This window comes from Leptopilina heterotoma, unplaced genomic scaffold (genome assembly GCF_015476425.1).
Source record: "Leptopilina heterotoma isolate Lh14 unplaced genomic scaffold, ASM1547642v1 Lhet_176, whole genome shotgun sequence".
Taxonomy (NCBI): domain Eukaryota; kingdom Metazoa; phylum Arthropoda; class Insecta; order Hymenoptera; family Figitidae; genus Leptopilina; species Leptopilina heterotoma.
Genome location: NW_025110892.1, coordinates 538,956 through 558,109, shown reverse-complemented (window position 1 = coordinate 558,109; position 19,154 = coordinate 538,956). Strand labels below are relative to the sequence as shown.

At 29.5% G+C, this 19,154-nt stretch overlaps 3 protein-coding genes across 6 annotated transcripts; all 3 read right to left on the bottom strand.

Annotated features, from left to right (window-relative positions):
• Positions 1–2,571: 2,571 nt before the first annotated feature.
• Positions 2,572–3,075, bottom strand: LOC122499789. The gene has a single exon (XM_043608300.1). The coding sequence runs from the start codon at positions 3,073–3,075 to the stop codon at positions 2,572–2,574; it is 504 nt and encodes a 167-aa protein (XP_043464235.1).
• Positions 3,076–10,817: 7,742 nt separating this feature from the next.
• Positions 10,818–12,592, bottom strand: LOC122499784. 4 transcript variants are annotated; one of them, XR_006301380.1, is made up of 4 exons: positions 12,407–12,592; positions 11,983–12,328; positions 11,710–11,899; positions 10,818–11,120 (listed from the first exon to the last, which is right to left on the bottom strand). XR_006301380.1 is itself a non-coding variant. In XM_043608295.1 (2 exons), exons 1-2 carry the CDS (start codon positions 12,286–12,288, stop codon positions 11,783–11,785), a joined length of 423 nt encoding a protein of 140 aa, XP_043464230.1. In that variant the 5' UTR covers positions 12,289–12,592; the 3' UTR covers positions 11,427–11,782. The 4 variants fall into 4 exon arrangements, 1 of the variants encoding a protein (XP_043464230.1); XR_006301379.1 differs by having other exon boundaries at positions 11,466–11,899; positions 11,983–12,592; XR_006301378.1 differs by having other exon boundaries at positions 11,983–12,592.
• On the bottom strand, positions 12,296–15,474 carry LOC122499788 (nucleolin 1-like). The gene is made up of 3 exons (XM_043608298.1): positions 15,262–15,474; positions 13,920–14,648; positions 12,296–12,328 (listed from the first exon to the last, which is right to left on the bottom strand). The coding sequence occupies exons 1-3, from the start codon at positions 15,472–15,474 to the stop codon at positions 12,296–12,298; spliced, it is 975 nt and encodes a 324-aa protein (XP_043464233.1).
• Between the last annotated feature and the right edge of the window lie 3,680 nt (positions 15,475–19,154).

Here is a 19,154-nt window from a genome sequence, read left to right as displayed (position 1 = left end):
AAGTTCGAGAGCGCGAGCCACAATCATCAGTAGCATCTTTTCAGATGCAACTAACAGTTTACAGAGTACCTCCAGATATATTTTCAGAATTTTTTTTAGTTTTGTTTCAGATTTTTTTTTAGTTTTGTTTCAGGAATATTTTTTTGTTTTGTTTCAGGATTTTTTTTTATTTGTTTCAGAATTTTTTTTTTATTTGTTTCAGTTTTTTTTTGATTTGTTTCAGGATTTTTTTTTTAATTTGTTTCAGGAGTTTTTTTTAAATTTTTGTTTCAGAGTTTTTTTTTATTTGTTTCAGGAATTAGATTTGTTTCAGGAATTCTTTAGACTTAACTTCTAAGATGCCAAAGGTTAAATCACCGAAAAAATCGCGATCAAAAATTAAGATTGACGAGTACAATGAAGTTTGTCAAGAAAGTGACAACTTCATTAAAATCGCGGAAAATCAGCTCATTACCACAATGTCCATGTCTGGTGATGAGAAATGCATTACAGCAAATGAATGGCAAAACAAGTGTCAGAAGTTTAAAAATATATTTAGAAATTTTTTTTAAAAAATCTGATTTTACAACCTCTTAAAAATCAAGGTGTTTGAATTTGATCCAGAAATTGGAATACTTGTTTTGCCACTTTGATGCAATAATGAAACGTGGTGCGGGTGTACAAATGACTAACGAAAGAATGAAATGGGTTAATTTCGATGAAGCATTTGATAGTCGATTGCAAACTAGTGGGATAATGAATATAGATTACATAGATATTAATGAGTTCCTTGATGATGCATGTGCTTTATTTAAATTTAATATTGAAAAAGCTTTAAACAAGTATGGTCCGTTGAAAGTATATACCGTGTTGGGGGCGAAATTTAAGAAAGATTTAATGAATGGGAAAGAGGATCAATCAGAATTAAAAACATTTATCGCGAAAACAAGTGAAATTTTGTTGACAATTTTGTTGTTGAGTGGTACAATGTTAATGTCAAACAACCAACTTTAAAAAGGATTGAAGAATTCCAAGAGAAAGACTCTAATTGGAAACTTGATTCCATTCAAAGGTTGGAGGTTAACATTAACACGTTCAATCCCATGCGTGCAGGTTCTTATATTGATTTACCCCTTGCTATAAAAAGGAAACAAGCTTGTGTCAACGTTCAGAACACAGATAATAAATGTTTTCAATGGTCAATACTATCAGCTTTGTATGAACCAACAAGGGATTCAAATCGCATTTCAAAGTACATCCAATATGAGAATGAACTAAATTTCACAGGAATTGAGTTCCCTGTTTCTCTCAAAGATATTTCAGAATTTGAGGCTCTAAATAATATCTCAATCAACGTGTACGGACTTTCAAGGAAAAATAAGAATTTTAATGTCTACCCATTACATCTTACCTCGCAGAAAAAGGTTTGCCACTTAAACCTTTTGCAAATTGAAGACCATTACATAGATGAGGATGATGATAATGATGATGATGATGATGAATTACCTATCATCTCTTTCAACTACCACTATGTCTGGATAAAGGATTTATCTAGACTTGTTGGCTCACAATTGTCGAAGAAAAAAAATAAAAAGTACATCTGTGACCGTTGTCTTCATTACTTTGGAGATGAATTAAAACTCACAGAACATGAAGAAACATGCAGAACAATGAATGATACGAGAATTAGGCTACCACAACAAGGTAAAAATTCTGTTGAATTCAAAAATTTTCAAAACAAGGAACGTGTACCTTTCATTATTTATGCTGACTGTGAGAGCCTTTTGATTCCTGCTGAAAAACCACAAGAACCAAGCAATACCGAGGTCTTTCAAAATCATAAATTGCTTAGTATTGGATACTATTTGAAATGTGGTTTTAATGACTCGTTGTCTTCATACAAAGCGTCTCCAAAAGATGAAGAAAATCCCGCCCAATGGTTTTCTAAAGAGTTGAAAAACTTGCAAGAAAATCTAGAGCCTATATTCGCTGAGAATCAAGATTTAATAAAAATGGCGAAAGGTATAAAAGCTGGAGTTGTTAAAAAAGACATTAATTTTGATGATTATGTGTATTGCCTTCAAAATGTAAAAATTCAATCTAGAACACAGTACTCAATCAGGTCCAATCTGCACAAAGTGCAAACTTCAAAACAAACAAAAGTTGCTCTCAGTCCGTATGATGACAAAAGGTTTTTGTTAAAAAATAATACTGACACCCTTGCATGGGGACATTGTAAAATTGCCGAAATTATGGAAGATGATGATAAGGTATTGTAAAAAAAAATTGTTGGGAGAGAGAATTTGTTATTTTAATAAATAAAACCTGTTATATATTTTATTTTATGTCTTCTTCTTTATTCAATAAAACCTTAATCTAGTTACATTATTTTAACTTATTTTAACGTTATTTTAACTTGTTTTAAAATTATTTTAACTTTACTTTAACTTATTTTAACGTTACTTCAACGTTAGTTTAACTTTTTTTAACGTTACTTTAACATTACTTTAACTTATTTTAACTTTACTTCAACATTACTTTAACTTTGCTTTAACGTTAATTCAACTTTATTTAAACATTAGTTTAACTATATTACATGTCAGATTTTTTAATCCAACTATTGTGAGATTTATCAAATCCAAGCCATTTCACGTAGACATCATTACCACGAGTCTTGAAAACTTTCTCTACTAGGTAAACATCTGGATGTTTGACTTTCAGCAGTTCTTTCTCATAGAAACCACCTTCGATGGGCTGATTTTGGTAATCTAAAAGTTTGTATGTTACTGGTTTTGTCGATTTAACTTTATCCACAGTGAATATTTCCGTTGTCCAGTTGGGAGTATATCCTTTTTCAAAGATATTTTTAAACTTGCTAACCCGAACTCTATCTCCAACTTTAAATTTTGATCTTCTCAGCGGAATTTTTCGTAGTTTACGGATACGTCTCAGCAGTTCTCTTGTATCTTCTACGGTAACATCTTTGGGTTTCATACCAATAGTACGATGCTTCTTATTATTGTACTTTGATATGAGCGTAGGTAAAAGATTTATCCATTTGTAATTGCCCTGTAAGCTGAATTCAGGCCACATCATATTTTTCATAAATAATGAAATAATGTGCGATTAAATCTTTCAACAATTGATGCTTTCAAGTTACTGAAAGTTGAATAGAGATTAATATTAAATTCATGCATTAAACTCTTAAATTCAGAATTGTAAAATTCTTTGCCTCTATCAGTATGCAGATTTTTTGGAATTCTGCCTTGTTTTAGAATAGTTTTCATGGCTAGAGAAATATCCTTTCCATTCTTACTCTTTACAGCTACAGCCCAGGCATATTTGGAAAATATGTCTATAACTGTGAGCATGTATTTGAAACCTTTATTAGAATAAGAATAGGGTATCATTTCAACCAAATCTGCTTGCCAGGTTTCATCGATTCCACGCATTTGAACTTTTCGACGAGGATAATTTTTTCTAGCCTGTCTATGCAACTCTTTAACAACAGTTAACTTTTCATCGTCCATTTTCAAGGTTTGTTAAACGTGAATCCAATTTAGCGATATATTTAGCGTTTTGAAGAGGTAATTCGTGTTGTAAATCAGTTTCAATCTGCTTAAGTTTTTCGTTAATTCTTTCCTCGATAGATTGTATAAGAATATTCAAGTCATCAATAGCTGATCTTGAAGATGATGTAACTGCAAAGACAGTTTTTATTTCGTTTTTAACAATTTGTTTTACTTGTCTTAAATTTATTGCGTCGTGTTGCTCTTCAGCGTCTTGCACGTTGCAAAGTCTTTTGTTATCAATATCGTATTGTCCACTTGAAGTAATTTTAAAACCAATTCCAGAAGGTCCAGGTTGTCCACGACTTGCAGTAGGTCGTGACAAAGGATGTCCAAACACATCAATGCTCATTTTAATACTAAGCTTTATTTGCTTGTACTCTTCTAATATATAATGCGAGCTTCACGTAGTTCTTCAATAATTGACATAATTTCATTATTGTGGCTCGGATTTCCAGCTTGCTGCGATGCTACTAGCAGACGTAATCGGTCAACTAGTTCATTGGGATCATCCCAATAAATGTAGTCTGGGTTAAATTGTTTCTTTGCAATCATAAATTGAGGTAATTTATTTCCAAGCTTCTTCTTACTCTTTATAACACCACTACCCTTTTTTGGTGTACTCTTAAAAAGTTTTGCAATGATATCAATGCATTTAGAACTCCTGTTTATGTTGACAGATTCACTGGTACTATAATTTTTTCGGTGTGCATTTGTAGTTACAAGAATTTCTTTATAATTTTCCAAATCATCTGAACTTATTAACGCATGATTGGGTTCTTGTCTAAATAAAAGTTCAAGCAACCCAGCAGTTTTTAAATATTTTTTCTTTCCAGCAAGTTGAATATGTGAACCTTCTAAATCAACTGGTGTATCACCAATTATAAAAGAACCATTTGGAAGCTTACGTACTCCATAAACCATGTCTAAATATTTTTTTCTGTTTTTATTCAATAATTGAATAAATTTATTTGTCAAATTTCCATAATTAAGTTCTTCGTCTTCAAAGTTGTTGTTGCTTTTATCAAGTAGAGTGTCATTAAGTAGTGTCTTATCAAATTCCTCCTCCTCATCAACAGCAGTTGAGAAAGAAAAATCATTTTCCTCCTTTTTAACTTTTTCTTTTTTAATATTTTTGAAAGGTATGTCAGTTACTTTAACCAACTTTTCAAGAGGTGCTACTATTGGTTGGAGAGTTTCTTTTAATACTGTTTCTGCAGCCTCTTTACCCATTTTGAGTAAACGATGTTTTCTCCTAATAGCATCACTTGCTTTTGCTATTTGACGAAGTGTTTCTTGCTCTTTTCGATACATGTTTTCTTTGTAACAAGATAAACTATACTAATTAAAAATTCAGTAAACTTCTAGTATTTATAGTGTAATAAAACAATCAAATCCTCTTCTATATCTTCCCTCATTAAAATTACGGTCTTTATCAGTAACAACAAAACCATATTTATCAGATTTCCAACATTCTGAACATAAATCGCGGAATTGAGTATAACTCATATCTGTATTAACATGATCTTCATATACATGTTTTAGATTCTTTTCATCTTGGCTAAATAAAACCAATAAATTAACATTATCTCGAACTAGATGTTTAGAAATACGAGCATACGTTTGACATAAATAAAAACTGTCAACGTTTACATGTCTACCCATACAAAAGAAAGCTCTAACATTATCTTGCTTTTCACAAGCAATGTTTAAAAAACAAAAATTGAATTTGCTTTAGCATCTTTTGGAGATACTACTTCTTCATGTTCACTGAATGGGAAATACTCAACACCATCTACATTTTTTATTACATTTTCTAAAAATTTATATTTCGGTTGTTGTAGAGATTTAGAGTAGTGGTAAATATTTTCAAAACTTAGACCATTTGGATTTATTATTAGGGAAAGAAGAGCATTTGTTTTACCACAATTTGAGGGGCTACAGAAAACTGCTCGAATGCTGTCTGAAAACAGACTACCGTGACGTTTAATCTTTTTTTCATTAGTTTCAACATCTATACTAGAGATTGGCAGTGCGACAGGTTGTTCCGTGAACTGCATCTTGACAGTAACTGCCATAAAAGCTATAAAAGCTATAAATACCAAGCTTTTATATTCGTTTCGTCAGTCTCACACCAACCTTTGTAGAGTGAAGAATGATTCTGCATAAGGATGTGAAAAAAGGTCGCTGTCAAGGAAAAGGTTTAATTAATCGTATTATCAATAGTTTACCGTTCGAGTTACATTTGCCAGGTTACCAATTTTGTGGCTCTGGTACAAAGTTGGCAAAGCGTTTGTCTCGTGGCGATCAAGGAATTAATCCGTTAGACGCTGCTTGTAAACAACACTATATTGCATATTCACAAAATCGTGAAAATATTCAAGCTAGAAACGAGGCAGATAAAGTATTAGCTAAGAAAGCTTGGCAACGTGTTAAAGCTAGTGATTCTAGTTTAGGTGAAAGAGCAGCTGCTTTAGCTATTTCTGGAACCATGAAAACTAAATCAAAATTAGGTATGGGGATGAAAAGAAGAAGAAAAAGAAAGTCATCTGTAAGAAAGAAAAAAAGGAAAACAATGTGTAAGAAGAAACGGATAGCATTAAGGAAAATTGTTGACGCTGCGCGAAAAAGCATGATTCCTAGTAATAATGCTGAAGAAACAATTCGAGCAGCTATGATTGGTGCACGAAAAGCAATAAAAAATGTTGGTGGTAAATCCAAAGTTTTATCACCTAGAATTCTTCCTGTACCTACAAAAGTAGGTGGAATATTACCGCTAGTTCTAATTTTTGCTGGACTTAGTGCTTTAGGTGCTCTTGCTGGAGGAGCTTCAGGAATATCAAGGGCTGTTAATAAGGCTAAAACAGCTAGTAAACAGCTTTCAGAAGCTCATCGTCACAATAAAGCAATGGAAGCTATATCGCTTGGAAAAGGATTACACCTTAAACCTTATCGACAAGAACTTGGTCTCCACTTGAAACCCTACATTAAAGGAAAAGGAATTAAAAAACGAGCATCAAGAAAGAAGAAGCGAACAACAAGAAAGAAAAAAAACTTGCAGTGAAGCTACCTCACCGTCCATTAACTGATTTTGATCTGATAAGATATGCTAAAGCTGTCAAAATACCTCGTTTTCGTGGTGTTTTTTTGCGAAATGAACTACCTATCAGCGTTCCTCATCTATATGAATCAGGAATAATTAATCTTGATAATAAAGAAGGTTCAGGAACACATTAGGTATCATATAAAAAATGTAATAATGAAACCATGTATTTTGACAGTTTCGGCAACCTTGCTACACCAACAGATGGTAGCTTAATAAAATATAATCATGAAATACATCAAAATTATGATACATATGTGTGTGGACACTTGTGTCTTAAATTTTTATGTAATCAACTTTAACCTATATAAAAGTGTGTTACTATTGTAAGCTTTCAGTATAAAATCTGATAGCAAGATGAGTGATTCATTTACTTTAACGTTAACGGGAAATTCTTCAGTTCTTGAAGCTGAATATTTCCCTCCAATAAAACTAGATTCAAATAGAAGTTATGTACTTGGTCTTGTTGAATTGTTGACTTTTAATTCAATTCCCAATATTGATAAAGGAAATAACAAGTTTTACGTTGGAAATCAAGTAATTGATATTCCAACTGGAAGTTATAAAATTAAAGACATTGAATCCTATATACAAAATTCTATAGAAATTGGAACTGTCATTAGTATAAAACCAAATAACAATACGTTGCGCAGTGTAGTTAAATCAAATTTACCAATTAATTTTAAACCTATTGACTCGATTGGCAAATTATTAGGATTTACATCGCAGCATCTAGCACCTCACAGAGCACATACTTCTGATTTACCTGTAGCTATTTTAAAGGTCAATTTATTTAGAATTGAGTGTAATATTACATCTGGAGCTTACATAAATAACCAAAAAGTCCACACTATCCATGAATTTTTTCCTAGAGTTCCACCAGGATATAAGATTATGGAAGTGCCTGCACACGTCATTTATCTTCCGATTGCCACAAAGACAATACATAATATACAGCTGCGAATTGTTGATCAGGACAGTGATTTAATAAATTTTAGAGGAGAAACTATAACGATTCGATTGCATATAAAGTCATTGTAATGGGAATTGTTTATAATCAAAAAGCTGTTGTTGGTGGAAACTATAAAAGTCAGCCAACATGCAAGAGTCAGATCAGTCTAAAAGAATCTCACAAGGTGTTAACATCTCAGAATCGTCGCTTTCTTCAAGAACTAGGACTAAGAGTTATAAAGAGTTATAAAAGATAGATTATTAATAATATAATATAATAGATATTAATAGATAAATAATAAAAAAAAATAATAATAATAATAATAATAATAATAATAGATAATAGATTTTTATAGATTATTAAGAGTTACTAAGAGTTATTAGTTTTCCTCAAGGAAAACGGCAACAGGACAATTAATGTATATATTTTTTGGGTGCTGTTGCAATAAAAATGGACGAACTTCTCAACATTCCAGCAGCAGTAAATTTTGATGAGTCCATAGCTCATTATGAAATTCATGCTCATCAACCATATGCATCTTCATCTTTCAATAATAGTGATGAAATTCGAATTGCAGTACAACATCAAGATTTATGCATTTTACCGAGTAAAAGTTCATTACACATTTTTGGTAGATTAGCTAAAAATGATGGAATTACTCTTACAGAAAATGTACATTTAAGCAATAATGCTGTATGTTTTTTGTTTGACGAAATTCGCTATGAATTAAATGGAATTGAAATAGATCGATGCAAATACGTTGGACATACTACAATTATAAAAAATTATGTCTCACAAACACCTACTCAGCTAAACTTTATTGAAAATGCTGGATATTCAAGAATGACAGCTGATGCAAGACTTGTATTGGAAAATGGCTATTTTGATGTCACAATACCACTTAGCATGATTTTTGGTTTTGCTGAAGATTATAAAAACAAGTTGTTCATTTCATGATCATTAAGCTTCCTCAATATAATATATACCAATTGTTTAATTTTTTATTTTAGAATAATTATTCTAAAGTGTTAAGATAAAATGTCAAAAAATACAAAATTTCAATTTTTTGTGAAAATTTAAAATATTTATTAATTCTATAAATTTTGATAAAATATATACTTTATATACATGAATCGATTCGTTTTTATGTCAGGAATGCAATTTTGACAAGAATTAATAAAAATTTCAATATAGAAAAAAGTTACTTCAAAAAATCCAAAAATTATTTTTTCAAAAATTAAAAAATTGTTGAAAAATTTTTTTTAGATATTTTCGAAAATCCTTTTGTCTGATTTTTGGTATTCGTGACCGTAATACACCTACAAAATTTTATCAAAATCCGTCAAGACGTGTAAGAGAAAATTTGTCCACAAGAATCGGTGACATAGACACACACACACACATACATACACACATACATCCGGACATTTTTTCCTCTCGACGAATTATATATACTACACTTGAAAATTTGTAAAAATAATTGGTTCTAAAAAATTCGGAAATCGACATCACTATAAGGCTTCCTTTATGAGGAAGCAAAATTATTATGAATGCTAAACATGAACTTATTTTAACAAGAGCACGTTCTGATATGAATGCTATAATTCAAACAGGACAAGGCGGTGATGAAGAATTCAAAATTTTTATCAATAAACTTGAATGGATGGTTCCATACGTATTACCTGCCGATAATAATAAAATAAAACTATTAAAATTTATTGAAAAAGATCCATTAATTTCAATGAGTTTTCGATCATGGGAAATATATGAATATCCTTTACTTCCTGCCAGCTTAAAAGTTTTGTGGCAAATTAAAACTTCAACGCAATTGGAAAAACCACGCTACGTTATTGTTGGATTTCAAACAGCAAGAAAAGATAAACTAAAAAAACATGCCTGTCATTTTGACCATTGTAATATTACAAATGTTAAACTCTTTTTAAATTCACAATATTATCCGTATGGTAATTTAAACCTAAACTTTGATCAAAATCAATACTCTCTACTTTATGAAATGTATGCTAATTTTCAATCATCCTATTATGGAAAAGATTCAAAACCTATTTTAACAAAGGACATTTTCAAAAGTCTATTTCGTCTAATTGTAATTGATTGTTCAAAGCAAAATGAATTTTTAAAACAAGCCTCAGTCGATGAAAGGTTAGAATTTGAAGCAGGAAATAACATGCCAGCTGAGACTTAATAATTCATGATCGCGTCATACAATATAAACCAATTAGCGGCGTTGTAAAGAAACTTTTGTAGTGGGGATAATGTAGTGGGGAGTGGTGATCGGTATAAAAACCGATGTTTTCGAAGAGAAACTTATTTCTGTTTCAGGATGGAGTTCATCGTAGATGTTCAAGGCTTTAAAAGATCACACAACGAATTTGTTTTCAAAGAGTTGGCAATCCTTCCTCTCCAATCGGATGCTCAGCCACTCGTTTGTCTGTTTAAACCTCCTTGTGCATGGAATTCGCTGCCTGATCGTTATAAAAGTGAAAACCTTTGGTTGACACATAATTATCATGGAATTAATTGGACTGCTGGAGACATCCCATACGATGAACTTCGTTCTATTATACAAGGAATATTGCTGGGTTCTAAAGCCATCTACGTTAAAGGATTAGAAAAAAAGACATGGCTAGAGTCATATGTATTAAATGTAGTTAATTTAGAAGATTTGGACTGTCCATCGTTAAAAAAACTCGAAACGAAATTGTGAACAACAACATGTAAACATCATACTCTACATAAAGAAAATTGTGCTGCAAAAAATGTTAAACTTCTTCGAGAATGGTTTTTAAACCCTTTAAACCAATATGTAATTGCTGTCCTTAAAGGAGTAGACGAAGTTGATTCTACTTTAAAATCGTTTTATGAAAATTGTGAAGATTTTTTGTAAATATTATAATAAGTTTCTGAAAATAAACTATAGTAATAATTTGAATCGAAATACTGTATCTTAATTTAAAAAAAACCTAACCTTTAAATATACTTTAATTTACAATTATTTTATTTAAAAATTTTTTAAATTCAATAAAATAAAACTTATTCTACTTAAATAGGGATTAATAACAAAAAAAAAAGTTTTAAAACCAATTAACAAATAACAATTTTATTTATTTTTCTTTTAAGAAAATACATTTGTTTTAACAAATCTTTTCATTTTTAAATGTATTTTTTTCACTTTAAAAATTTAAATTCAACAACGTTGTAGGTTCCTCCTTGGTATTTCAATTGTAGCTGCTTTAAAGAGGCAGCTTCCTGCATCATTTTGAAAGTTTCAGCTTCTTCTTCGAAATATTTAATGAATCTCGTTGGAAGATAAGATATAAAGTCAGCGTCTAGTCTCTAGTTCAACGATGATCCTGGGTCCATATTTTGTCTGAATTTTCTTTATTTTGGTGATAAAGTATTGGCTATTCACATCCAATTCTGATAATGGTTTGGTTGGCAGGAAACCCTCCAATCGTCCAACTGCATTCACCTTGGTGAGGTCCATTTTTGAAAGAGCCTGCAACAGAAAAAAAGAAGAAACTGAAACAAAATAAATAAAAAGCCTGTAACAGAAAAAAAATAAGAAACTGAAACAAAATAAATAAAAAGCCTGTAACAGAAAAAAAAGAAACTGAAACAAAAAATTAAAAAATCCTGTAACAGAAAAAAAAGAAGAAACTGAAACAAAAATAAAAAAATCCTGTAACAGAAAAAAAGAAGAAACAGAAAGAATAAAACTGAAACAGAAAGAATAAAACTGAAACAGAAAGAATAAAACTGAAACATAACGAATAAAACTGAAACAGAACGAATAAAACTGAAACAGAAAGAGTAAAACTGAAACAGAAAGAATAAAACTTACTGCTTAATGTTGTAGGTTAACTTGAAGCGCTGAAACAGAAATGAGCTTCTCTTCTTTACACCGCCATATATCACTATACAACCCCATCCTCTTTCATTCTTTTTCCCCACTCTTCATATGCGCACGCATAATTTTATAAATACTTATGCGCACACTCATAATTGGGTTTACCACACCCAGTATTTAAACATTATAATCATTTTTAAATGAAAGGTATTAATTTTCATGTGAGAAAGTTGGTTACCTTTATATGAAACAATTTTATTTCTACCAAATATTTATGTAGAAATATTTGTGTAGTAGTAATTTTTTATGCATTAAGCCGATGAGTTCGTTGGTGAGGATGGTGGCGGTGGTGGTGCAGTGGGTGTTGTCCAATCTATGTCATCAAAAATCTCATTTACATTTGACACAGATGCTAAAAGTTCCGATATCTATGGAAATATAATTTAAAGTTGAAGTTTTAATTAATTGTAAAAATAAAAAAAAGATAATTAAAATAAATATTTTAATTAACCTCTTCATCGCTAAAGTCAATGATTAAAACATCGTCATCAACATCTTCATTTTTTGCGCTCTCGGCACTCTCGCCACTCTCCGCACTTTCAGCACTCTCCTCACTTTCATAACTCTCATCATCATCTCTAATACCATCGAAATCGTAATCGAAGAAAAAGTCATCAGTCAATGGCATGTAAACGTCGACCTTATTATATATTATTCCATTGAATAAATCATCATCATCTTCGCTGTCAATGATTATGGTTGATCCTTGACTTCCGTATATCTCAATCTCATCATCGGATTCATAGATGTTGTCCATGTTTTTTTTAATATTTGTAAATTAAATAAGTGAAGAAGATCTGAAAAAAAGATAAATGCGTTGAAAAAATAAAGTAGAGCTGAAAGAAGCAACGCATCCAATTGTCTGCTGCTTGTACCTTATGCTGCTGGAACAAAAAAAGAATGATTCGTATGTGTAGCGCGTCTTCTTTTATACAGTCTGGCCGGTCTCTCACTACGCAACTCGACCCCCTCTATGTAACACTCCATTTCACCTCTGCACAGTGCCGTACAATTCACCTATTGCACCACATTTGAATTTTGTTAAATATCTTGTTTTAGCTATATTTTATTAAATATTATTCTTTATTAATTTTGTTAGAATTAATTAATGTATGAGAATTAATTTTCAAGAAATATTCAAATACTTCTTATTTGTTTTACTATAGAAAATAAAATTTCCAAAATTTCTTTTAAAAAAAAAAATGTTTAAAATAATTAAAAAATAAATTATTTAAAATTAAATTATACTATAAAATCGAAAAATAATTATGTATTTTACTCTAACATGTGGAAGTTTTGTAAAGTTTTGAAAAAACGACATATCTAAGGCTGGTTAATGAAATATGGCAAATAAGATAAATTTTTATTTTAAAAAAACAACTGTGTTTATATAATAAAATTATGACTGTTTCTTAAAAACTAGTAACAAATAAGTGGAAAAATATATTCAACTCATGCGCAATGCATTTTTAAAATAAAACAAAAATTTGCTTTCTAAGTGAGACATATGTTCAGTTTTTTGGAAGAAAAAACACAATGAGCGTTCAAAATAAAACAAAATAAGTAATACAAACATTCACTTCATGATGAAAATAAGTAGAAAAATATAGTCAACTCATGCGCAATGCATTTTTAAAATAAAACAAAAATTTGCTTTCTAAGTGAGACATATGTTCAGTTTTTGAAGAAAAAACACAATGAGCGTTCAAAATAAAACAAAATAAGTAATACAAACATTCACTTCATAACGAAAATAAGTAGAAAAATATATTCAACTCATGCGCAATGCATTTTTAAAATAAAACAAAATTTGCTTTCTAAGTGAGACATATGTTTATTTTTTTTTGAAGAAAAAACACAATGAGCGTTCAAAATAAAACAAAATAAGTAATACAAACATTCACTTCATAACGAAAATAAGTAGAAAAATATATTCAACTCATGCGCAATGCATTTTTAAAATAAAACAAAATTTGCTTTCTAAGTGAGACATATGTTTATTTTTTTTTGAAGAAAAAACACAATGAGCGTTCAAAATAAAACAAAATAAGTAATACAAACATTCACTTCATGATGAAAATAAGTAGAAAAATATAGTCAACTCATGCGCAATGCATTTTTAAAATAAAACAAAATTTGCTTTCTAAGTGAGACATATGTTCAGTTTTTTTTGAAGAAAAAACACAATGAGCGTTCAAAAAAAACAAACATTCACTTCATAACGAAAATAAGTAGAAGAATATATTCAACTCATGCGCAATGCATTTTTAAAATAAAACAAAATTTTCTTTCTAAAAAAACAGTTTTAAAGACATATCGTCATTGAACATATTCACTTTATGACAAAAAAAGTTTTCTGAACGCTTTTTATTTTTTTTTATCTATCACCATTTTCTCTTTTTGTCCATGTGGGTCATTGTTCTCTTTATCACTATCATCCTCGCTTGAGGATGAACTTGATGAGTTTGAATCTGAACTTGATGAGTTCGAATCTGAACTTGATGAGTTTGAATCTGAATCTGATGGGCTTGAATCTGATGAGCTTGAATTTGAATCTGATGAGCTTGAATCTGAATTTTTTTTTCGTTTTTTTGCTGACTGCGATGAGCTTGAATTTGAATCTGATGAGCTTGAATCTGAATTTTTTTTTCGCTTTTTTTCTGACTGCGATGATGTTGAATGAATCGGTGAATAAATCGAAAGTGAACAAATCGGTGAGTTAATCGGTGAATAAATCGGTGAGTTAATCGGAGAGTTATTCGGAGAGTTATTCAGTGAGTGGATCGGTGAGAGAACCCTTGGTGGAATATATCCAAATAACACATTTGAAATATTTTCGTTTGACTGTTTTGGGTTTTCTTGTGACGTTGAAGGAGTTGGTTGTGTTATTTTTAATGGAATTGGGAGTATTGGTTTTAATTTTTGTATAGTGGAATTTTGTGTTAATGGAATTGAGCAGGCTATTTTACATTTTGGAATATATTCATCTTCTTTTGGAACATCCCACCTGGAAGGTCGCTTTCTTTTGGATTTGTGAACTTCTTGATTTTGTCCAGCAAGTCTTTTCTTCTTCAACTCCTTCTCCAAATGTGCAATTCGCTCTTTCAAAAGTCGCTCCTTTAAAAAGAGAATTTAATAAAGATTTATGTAAATTTAATAATGAATAAAAAAATATTATTAAATAATAATATACAAAAGTAAATATAGTTATTCATTTTTCACGAATCGAAAACAAATTGATAAAAATATGTTACGTATTTGCAAAGATTATGTAAGAAGCAAGTCAATTAACATTTGTTATTTTTTTTATCAATTTGTTTTCTATTTGTCAAAAATGAATGAATATATTTTAAGGAAAACTAAAATTAAAACTAGTTGTTGGTATTAAAACTTGATTCTTTGTTTATATTCAATTTTAAAACATAACCTACAAATTTGATTTCTATTTGTGAAAAAATAAAGAATTATAATTAAAAGTCAAATTTATAAAACAAAAAAATTTTTGACATATTTGCAACGATTATGAAAGAAGCAATTCAATTATCACTTGTTATTTTTTTTATCAATTTGTTCTCTATTTGTGAAAAATGAATGACTATATTTTAAGGAAAAACTAAAATTAAAACTAGTTGTTGATATTAAAAGTTGATTCTTTGTTTATATTTAATTTTAAAACATAACCTACAAATTTGATTTCTAAATATATTTCTTCAAACAGTATAATATTTACCTTTGTTAATGATGATAATAATGGTATGTCCTTTTCAACTCGCGACCTTTTTACTGCCAATTTATTAAAACGTGGATCATTTTCTAAAGCTGGATGAGACTTTTGACACTCGCTATTATTACAAATGCAATATATAGATTCCTCCGGTGGACCTGGAGCATAGCTTACGTTACCATAGATGAATTCTTCTCCATTATAAAATATTTCATCCATGATTCTTGTTTTTTTTTAAATAAATTTATTTTCTTTAACTATACTAAAATTTGAATGCAAGCAGTATATCACACTGAGTAGTCACTTAAAAACTGACGCCATCTTTAATATTGAGAGATACCAAGGATCGACTATACGAGGTTGGTCATTGTGATGTAAATGCATGGTTGGGTAGTACAGTAAAAAATGGAAATAAAGAAAAAAAGTATTTGTCTATTTATAATGGAAATAAAGAAAAAAAAGTATTTGTCTATTTCTAATATATCTTGATCTCAAAACTCACATAACTTAATAATAAAAATATTGAGTATAATAAATTTAAATAGCGTCATGTACACAGCGGAACCGAATTTGACTGGTAATTTTGGCGGGATATTTAAAATATCATCCTTAAACCAATAGACTTTTCATTAAAGAAATTAAAAAATTCAAATATCCCACAAAGGGATTATGAATTGTAGAAAAAAGGGACGTAATCTGCTGGTGGAAGCAACAACTAAATTCAACATGCAATTTTCATGGGAAACTCAAAATAACCCTACCAATCAACGATAATTTAGTAAATAAAATTCAAACATGCCACCAAATGGGTTTGAATTGTGCAAAAATAAAGTGGAGCCATCTACCGGTGGCAGCCGCATTTAGTTCAGTCGGTAATTTTAGCGGGATATTTGAAATACCTCTACCAAGCGACTTAAAATTAATTAATAAAAAATTTAAATATACCGCCAAGCGGTTTTTAATTAAGCATAAATAAAGTGGCGCCATCTATCGGAGGCAGCCGCAACTAAGTTCAGTCGGTAATTTTGGCGGGATATTCAAAATACCCCTACCAAGCGACTTTAAATTAAATAAAAATTCGAATATCCCGCTAAGCGTTTTAAAATTGAGAAAAATAAAGTGGCGCCATCTATCGGAGGCAGCCGTAATTCGAATGATCGGTAAAACAGAACACCCCTTCTAACGCAGTTGAAAGTTTGAAAATAAAAATTCAAATCTCCCTCCAAGGGGTTTGAAATCGTGCAAAAATAAAGTGGCGCCATCTAGCGGTGGCCGCCGCAACTAAACTCGGTCGGTAAAACAGAACACCCCTTCTAACGCAGTTGAAAGTATACTAATTATGATAGTGTAGGAATCTATATTACCGACATCGGTCGGTAATTGCGCCCGTACCCGCCTAGTAACACTACTATTAATTATTATTTTTTTCAATTAAATGATGACCAAAAGCGAATTTATAACTAATGTTAGTATATGTAGAGATTTATTAAATATTCCTCTAATATATGCATTAAAAATTATAAAAAAATTAGAAATTTGTTAATTAAATTATTTTACAATTAATTAATTATTTAAAAATTAATTAATTAATAAATTAAATTAAATTAAATTAATAAATTAATTAAAATTAATTAATTAATTTAAAAATTAATTAATTATTTTTTTATTTTTTATATAATCATTAAATTGCATACTTATACGAATACAATGCAGAAAAATCGGAATAAACGCAAACCTAAGAAGTAAATAAAATCTAACGCACGCGGGAATCGAACCTACGACCTACGGACTACGAGACTAACGCCCTAACCACTATGCTAATGAAACTAGTTGAGATCAAGATTTTTATTGTCAGTGACTTGTGGACTTGCTTTTGATGATTCAATATAGTAATTATTGACACTAATACACGATAATAAATAAAAAAAATAGTTTAACAACAACAATAATAATAAAATAATATCTAAATATAAAAATTCAAAAATTAATATTTTTATATTATATCAAGAAAAAAAATATCTATACATTTTCGTTAAAAACAGGTTTTTCATTGTTCTCAATCATTTTTAACATTAATTTTTTGGTCTAGAAAAAATATTTGTCTTTTGGACTTGGAAATTTTTCCTAATTAATTAAGCGGGTGATCTACTTTTTAAAAAAATGTCAAAAAAATTTATGTTAAAAACACGTTTTTCATTATTCTAAATCATTTTAAGCATTAATTTTTTGTTGCAAAAAATTTTTTGGACTTGGACTTAGAAATTTTTGCTAATGAAACTAGGAAGCCCAGGTAGGTCCTGGGTTGGACCTGGGTGGGTCAGCCCACATTCGAATTGCAATATCTCTAAGTGTTTAGCACCAACTTAAATGAAACTTAAAATCAGCGAACGAAATTAGAAATATATTTTACTAATGATAATTATATTGCAGTCTGTATCTGTTTAAATAAATAAATAAATTTTGCTGTTTTATTAACTTTTGTAACAAATTACTTAAAAATTTGCAGTTTTTTATCTAACTTCGCGATTATTACACTTGAGTAGTGAAATATGAAGATAATTTATAATCTTAACAATTCAGCATTTGTTTAAACAAAAAATTGTTGTTATTTATTAATTCTTAAGACAATAAAGCGTCTGGACACTTGTAGTCTTTTAAAATTTTGCAATTAACTAATCTGAGTATTTACTTATTGCAAAATTAGAAAAAACTGCTAGTTTCTAGGTTGATTGTGTAAAAAGTTAGTGAATAACAATTATTTGTTTAAACAATTGCTGAATTAATAAATTAATAAATTAACTTTATTTTATAGTATTTGTATAATTTTCTGATTTATGTCAAACAATAAATTGTTTAAACAAATATGATTATCAATTAATTTTATAAATATTAATTGAGAATATTTATCAATTTTTACATGTTTTTCATGTATCAATTTTGACACTTTATTTTCCTAAAAATTTTTCTAAGTCAATTTTTCTAAGTTTTTCTAAGTCTGGATCTCCTAGCTAGTACTAAGTTAGGACCAGTCCAAGCTAGGGCCAATAATCATTTTAGGCATAGCATGGTGATTTCTACACGGGCTGTATAATTGAGTATTACATGTTTAGTCACATTTTAGCACAATTTTGCACAAAAAATATCCCATGACTAAAATGTAAGTATAAAAATATTTTCGATATTAAAAAATCGAAAAAATTATAATTGTTATTAATTACTATCAAGCTTAATTCAGTAGTATTTTTCGGGTCTCTGATTAAGATTTTGTCATCAAAATAATGCAATTCATAATTATTCATCCAATTCATCCAATATTCTTTAATTGAAACTTAACTTCTAAAGATATTTTGAGCAATGTAAAGACAAAAGTTAAGCATGTGATATATGTTTGTTTAAAAAAATTCCTGGCGTTGTCCAAATTTTACCCGGTTTATTTTTTTAAACAAATTTAAATTTACTTGATTTTAAGTTTTAGCCATAAATAAATCTGCAGATGGCTAAAAACATTGACTTATTTTATGAAAATACTCTTTTTAAGTAAATTATATGTTATATACCAGTACCAGTTTTTGATGGGTTTTAGTTTCTGCTAAAATACATTTGACAGAGTGTCTACCAATTGCGCGGGGAAACCGATAAATAACCGGGAATTTAATTTGACCAGGAAAAACCGGGAATTTTCTTACCAAATTAAAAAAGTTTTATTATATTAATTTGTTTTTAAAACTGCTTTTTACTTTAATTTTTATTGATGTAATATTTATGTAAAAAGCCCCAAGACAAAATTTAAGCCCTACTTTTAGCTTAAACATATAGATTTTATTTAGGTTTTAGCAATCGTAACGTAGGGTTTAGATGCGACACAATTATTTATAATTAGACTCTACTGATTACTATAG

Bases quoted from the DNA above. Each gene is read 5' to 3' on its own strand.
- LOC122499789 (XM_043608300.1), bottom strand. From the start codon at position 3,075: ATGATGTGGCCTGAATTCAGCTTACAGGGCAATTACAAATGGATAAAT.
- LOC122499784 (XM_043608295.1), bottom strand. From the start codon at position 12,288: ATGGACAACATCTATGAATCCGATGATGAGATTGAGATATACGGAAGT. The intron at 11,900-11,982 runs GTTAATTAAAAT...ATATTTCCATAG, and splicing joins TTGACTTTAGCGATGAAGAG to ATATCGGAACTTTTAGCATC.
- LOC122499788 (XM_043608298.1), bottom strand. From the start codon at position 15,474: ATGGATGAAATATTTTATAATGGAGAAGAATTCATCTATGGTAACGTA. The intron at 14,649-15,261 runs GTAAATATTATA...CTCTTTTTAAAG, and splicing joins TATTATCATCATTAACAAAG to GAGCGACTTTTGAAAGAGCG. The intron at 12,329-13,919 runs GTGATAGATAAA...TCTTTTTTTCAG, and splicing joins ATGGACAAAAAGAGAAAATG to ATCTTCTTCACTTATTTAAT.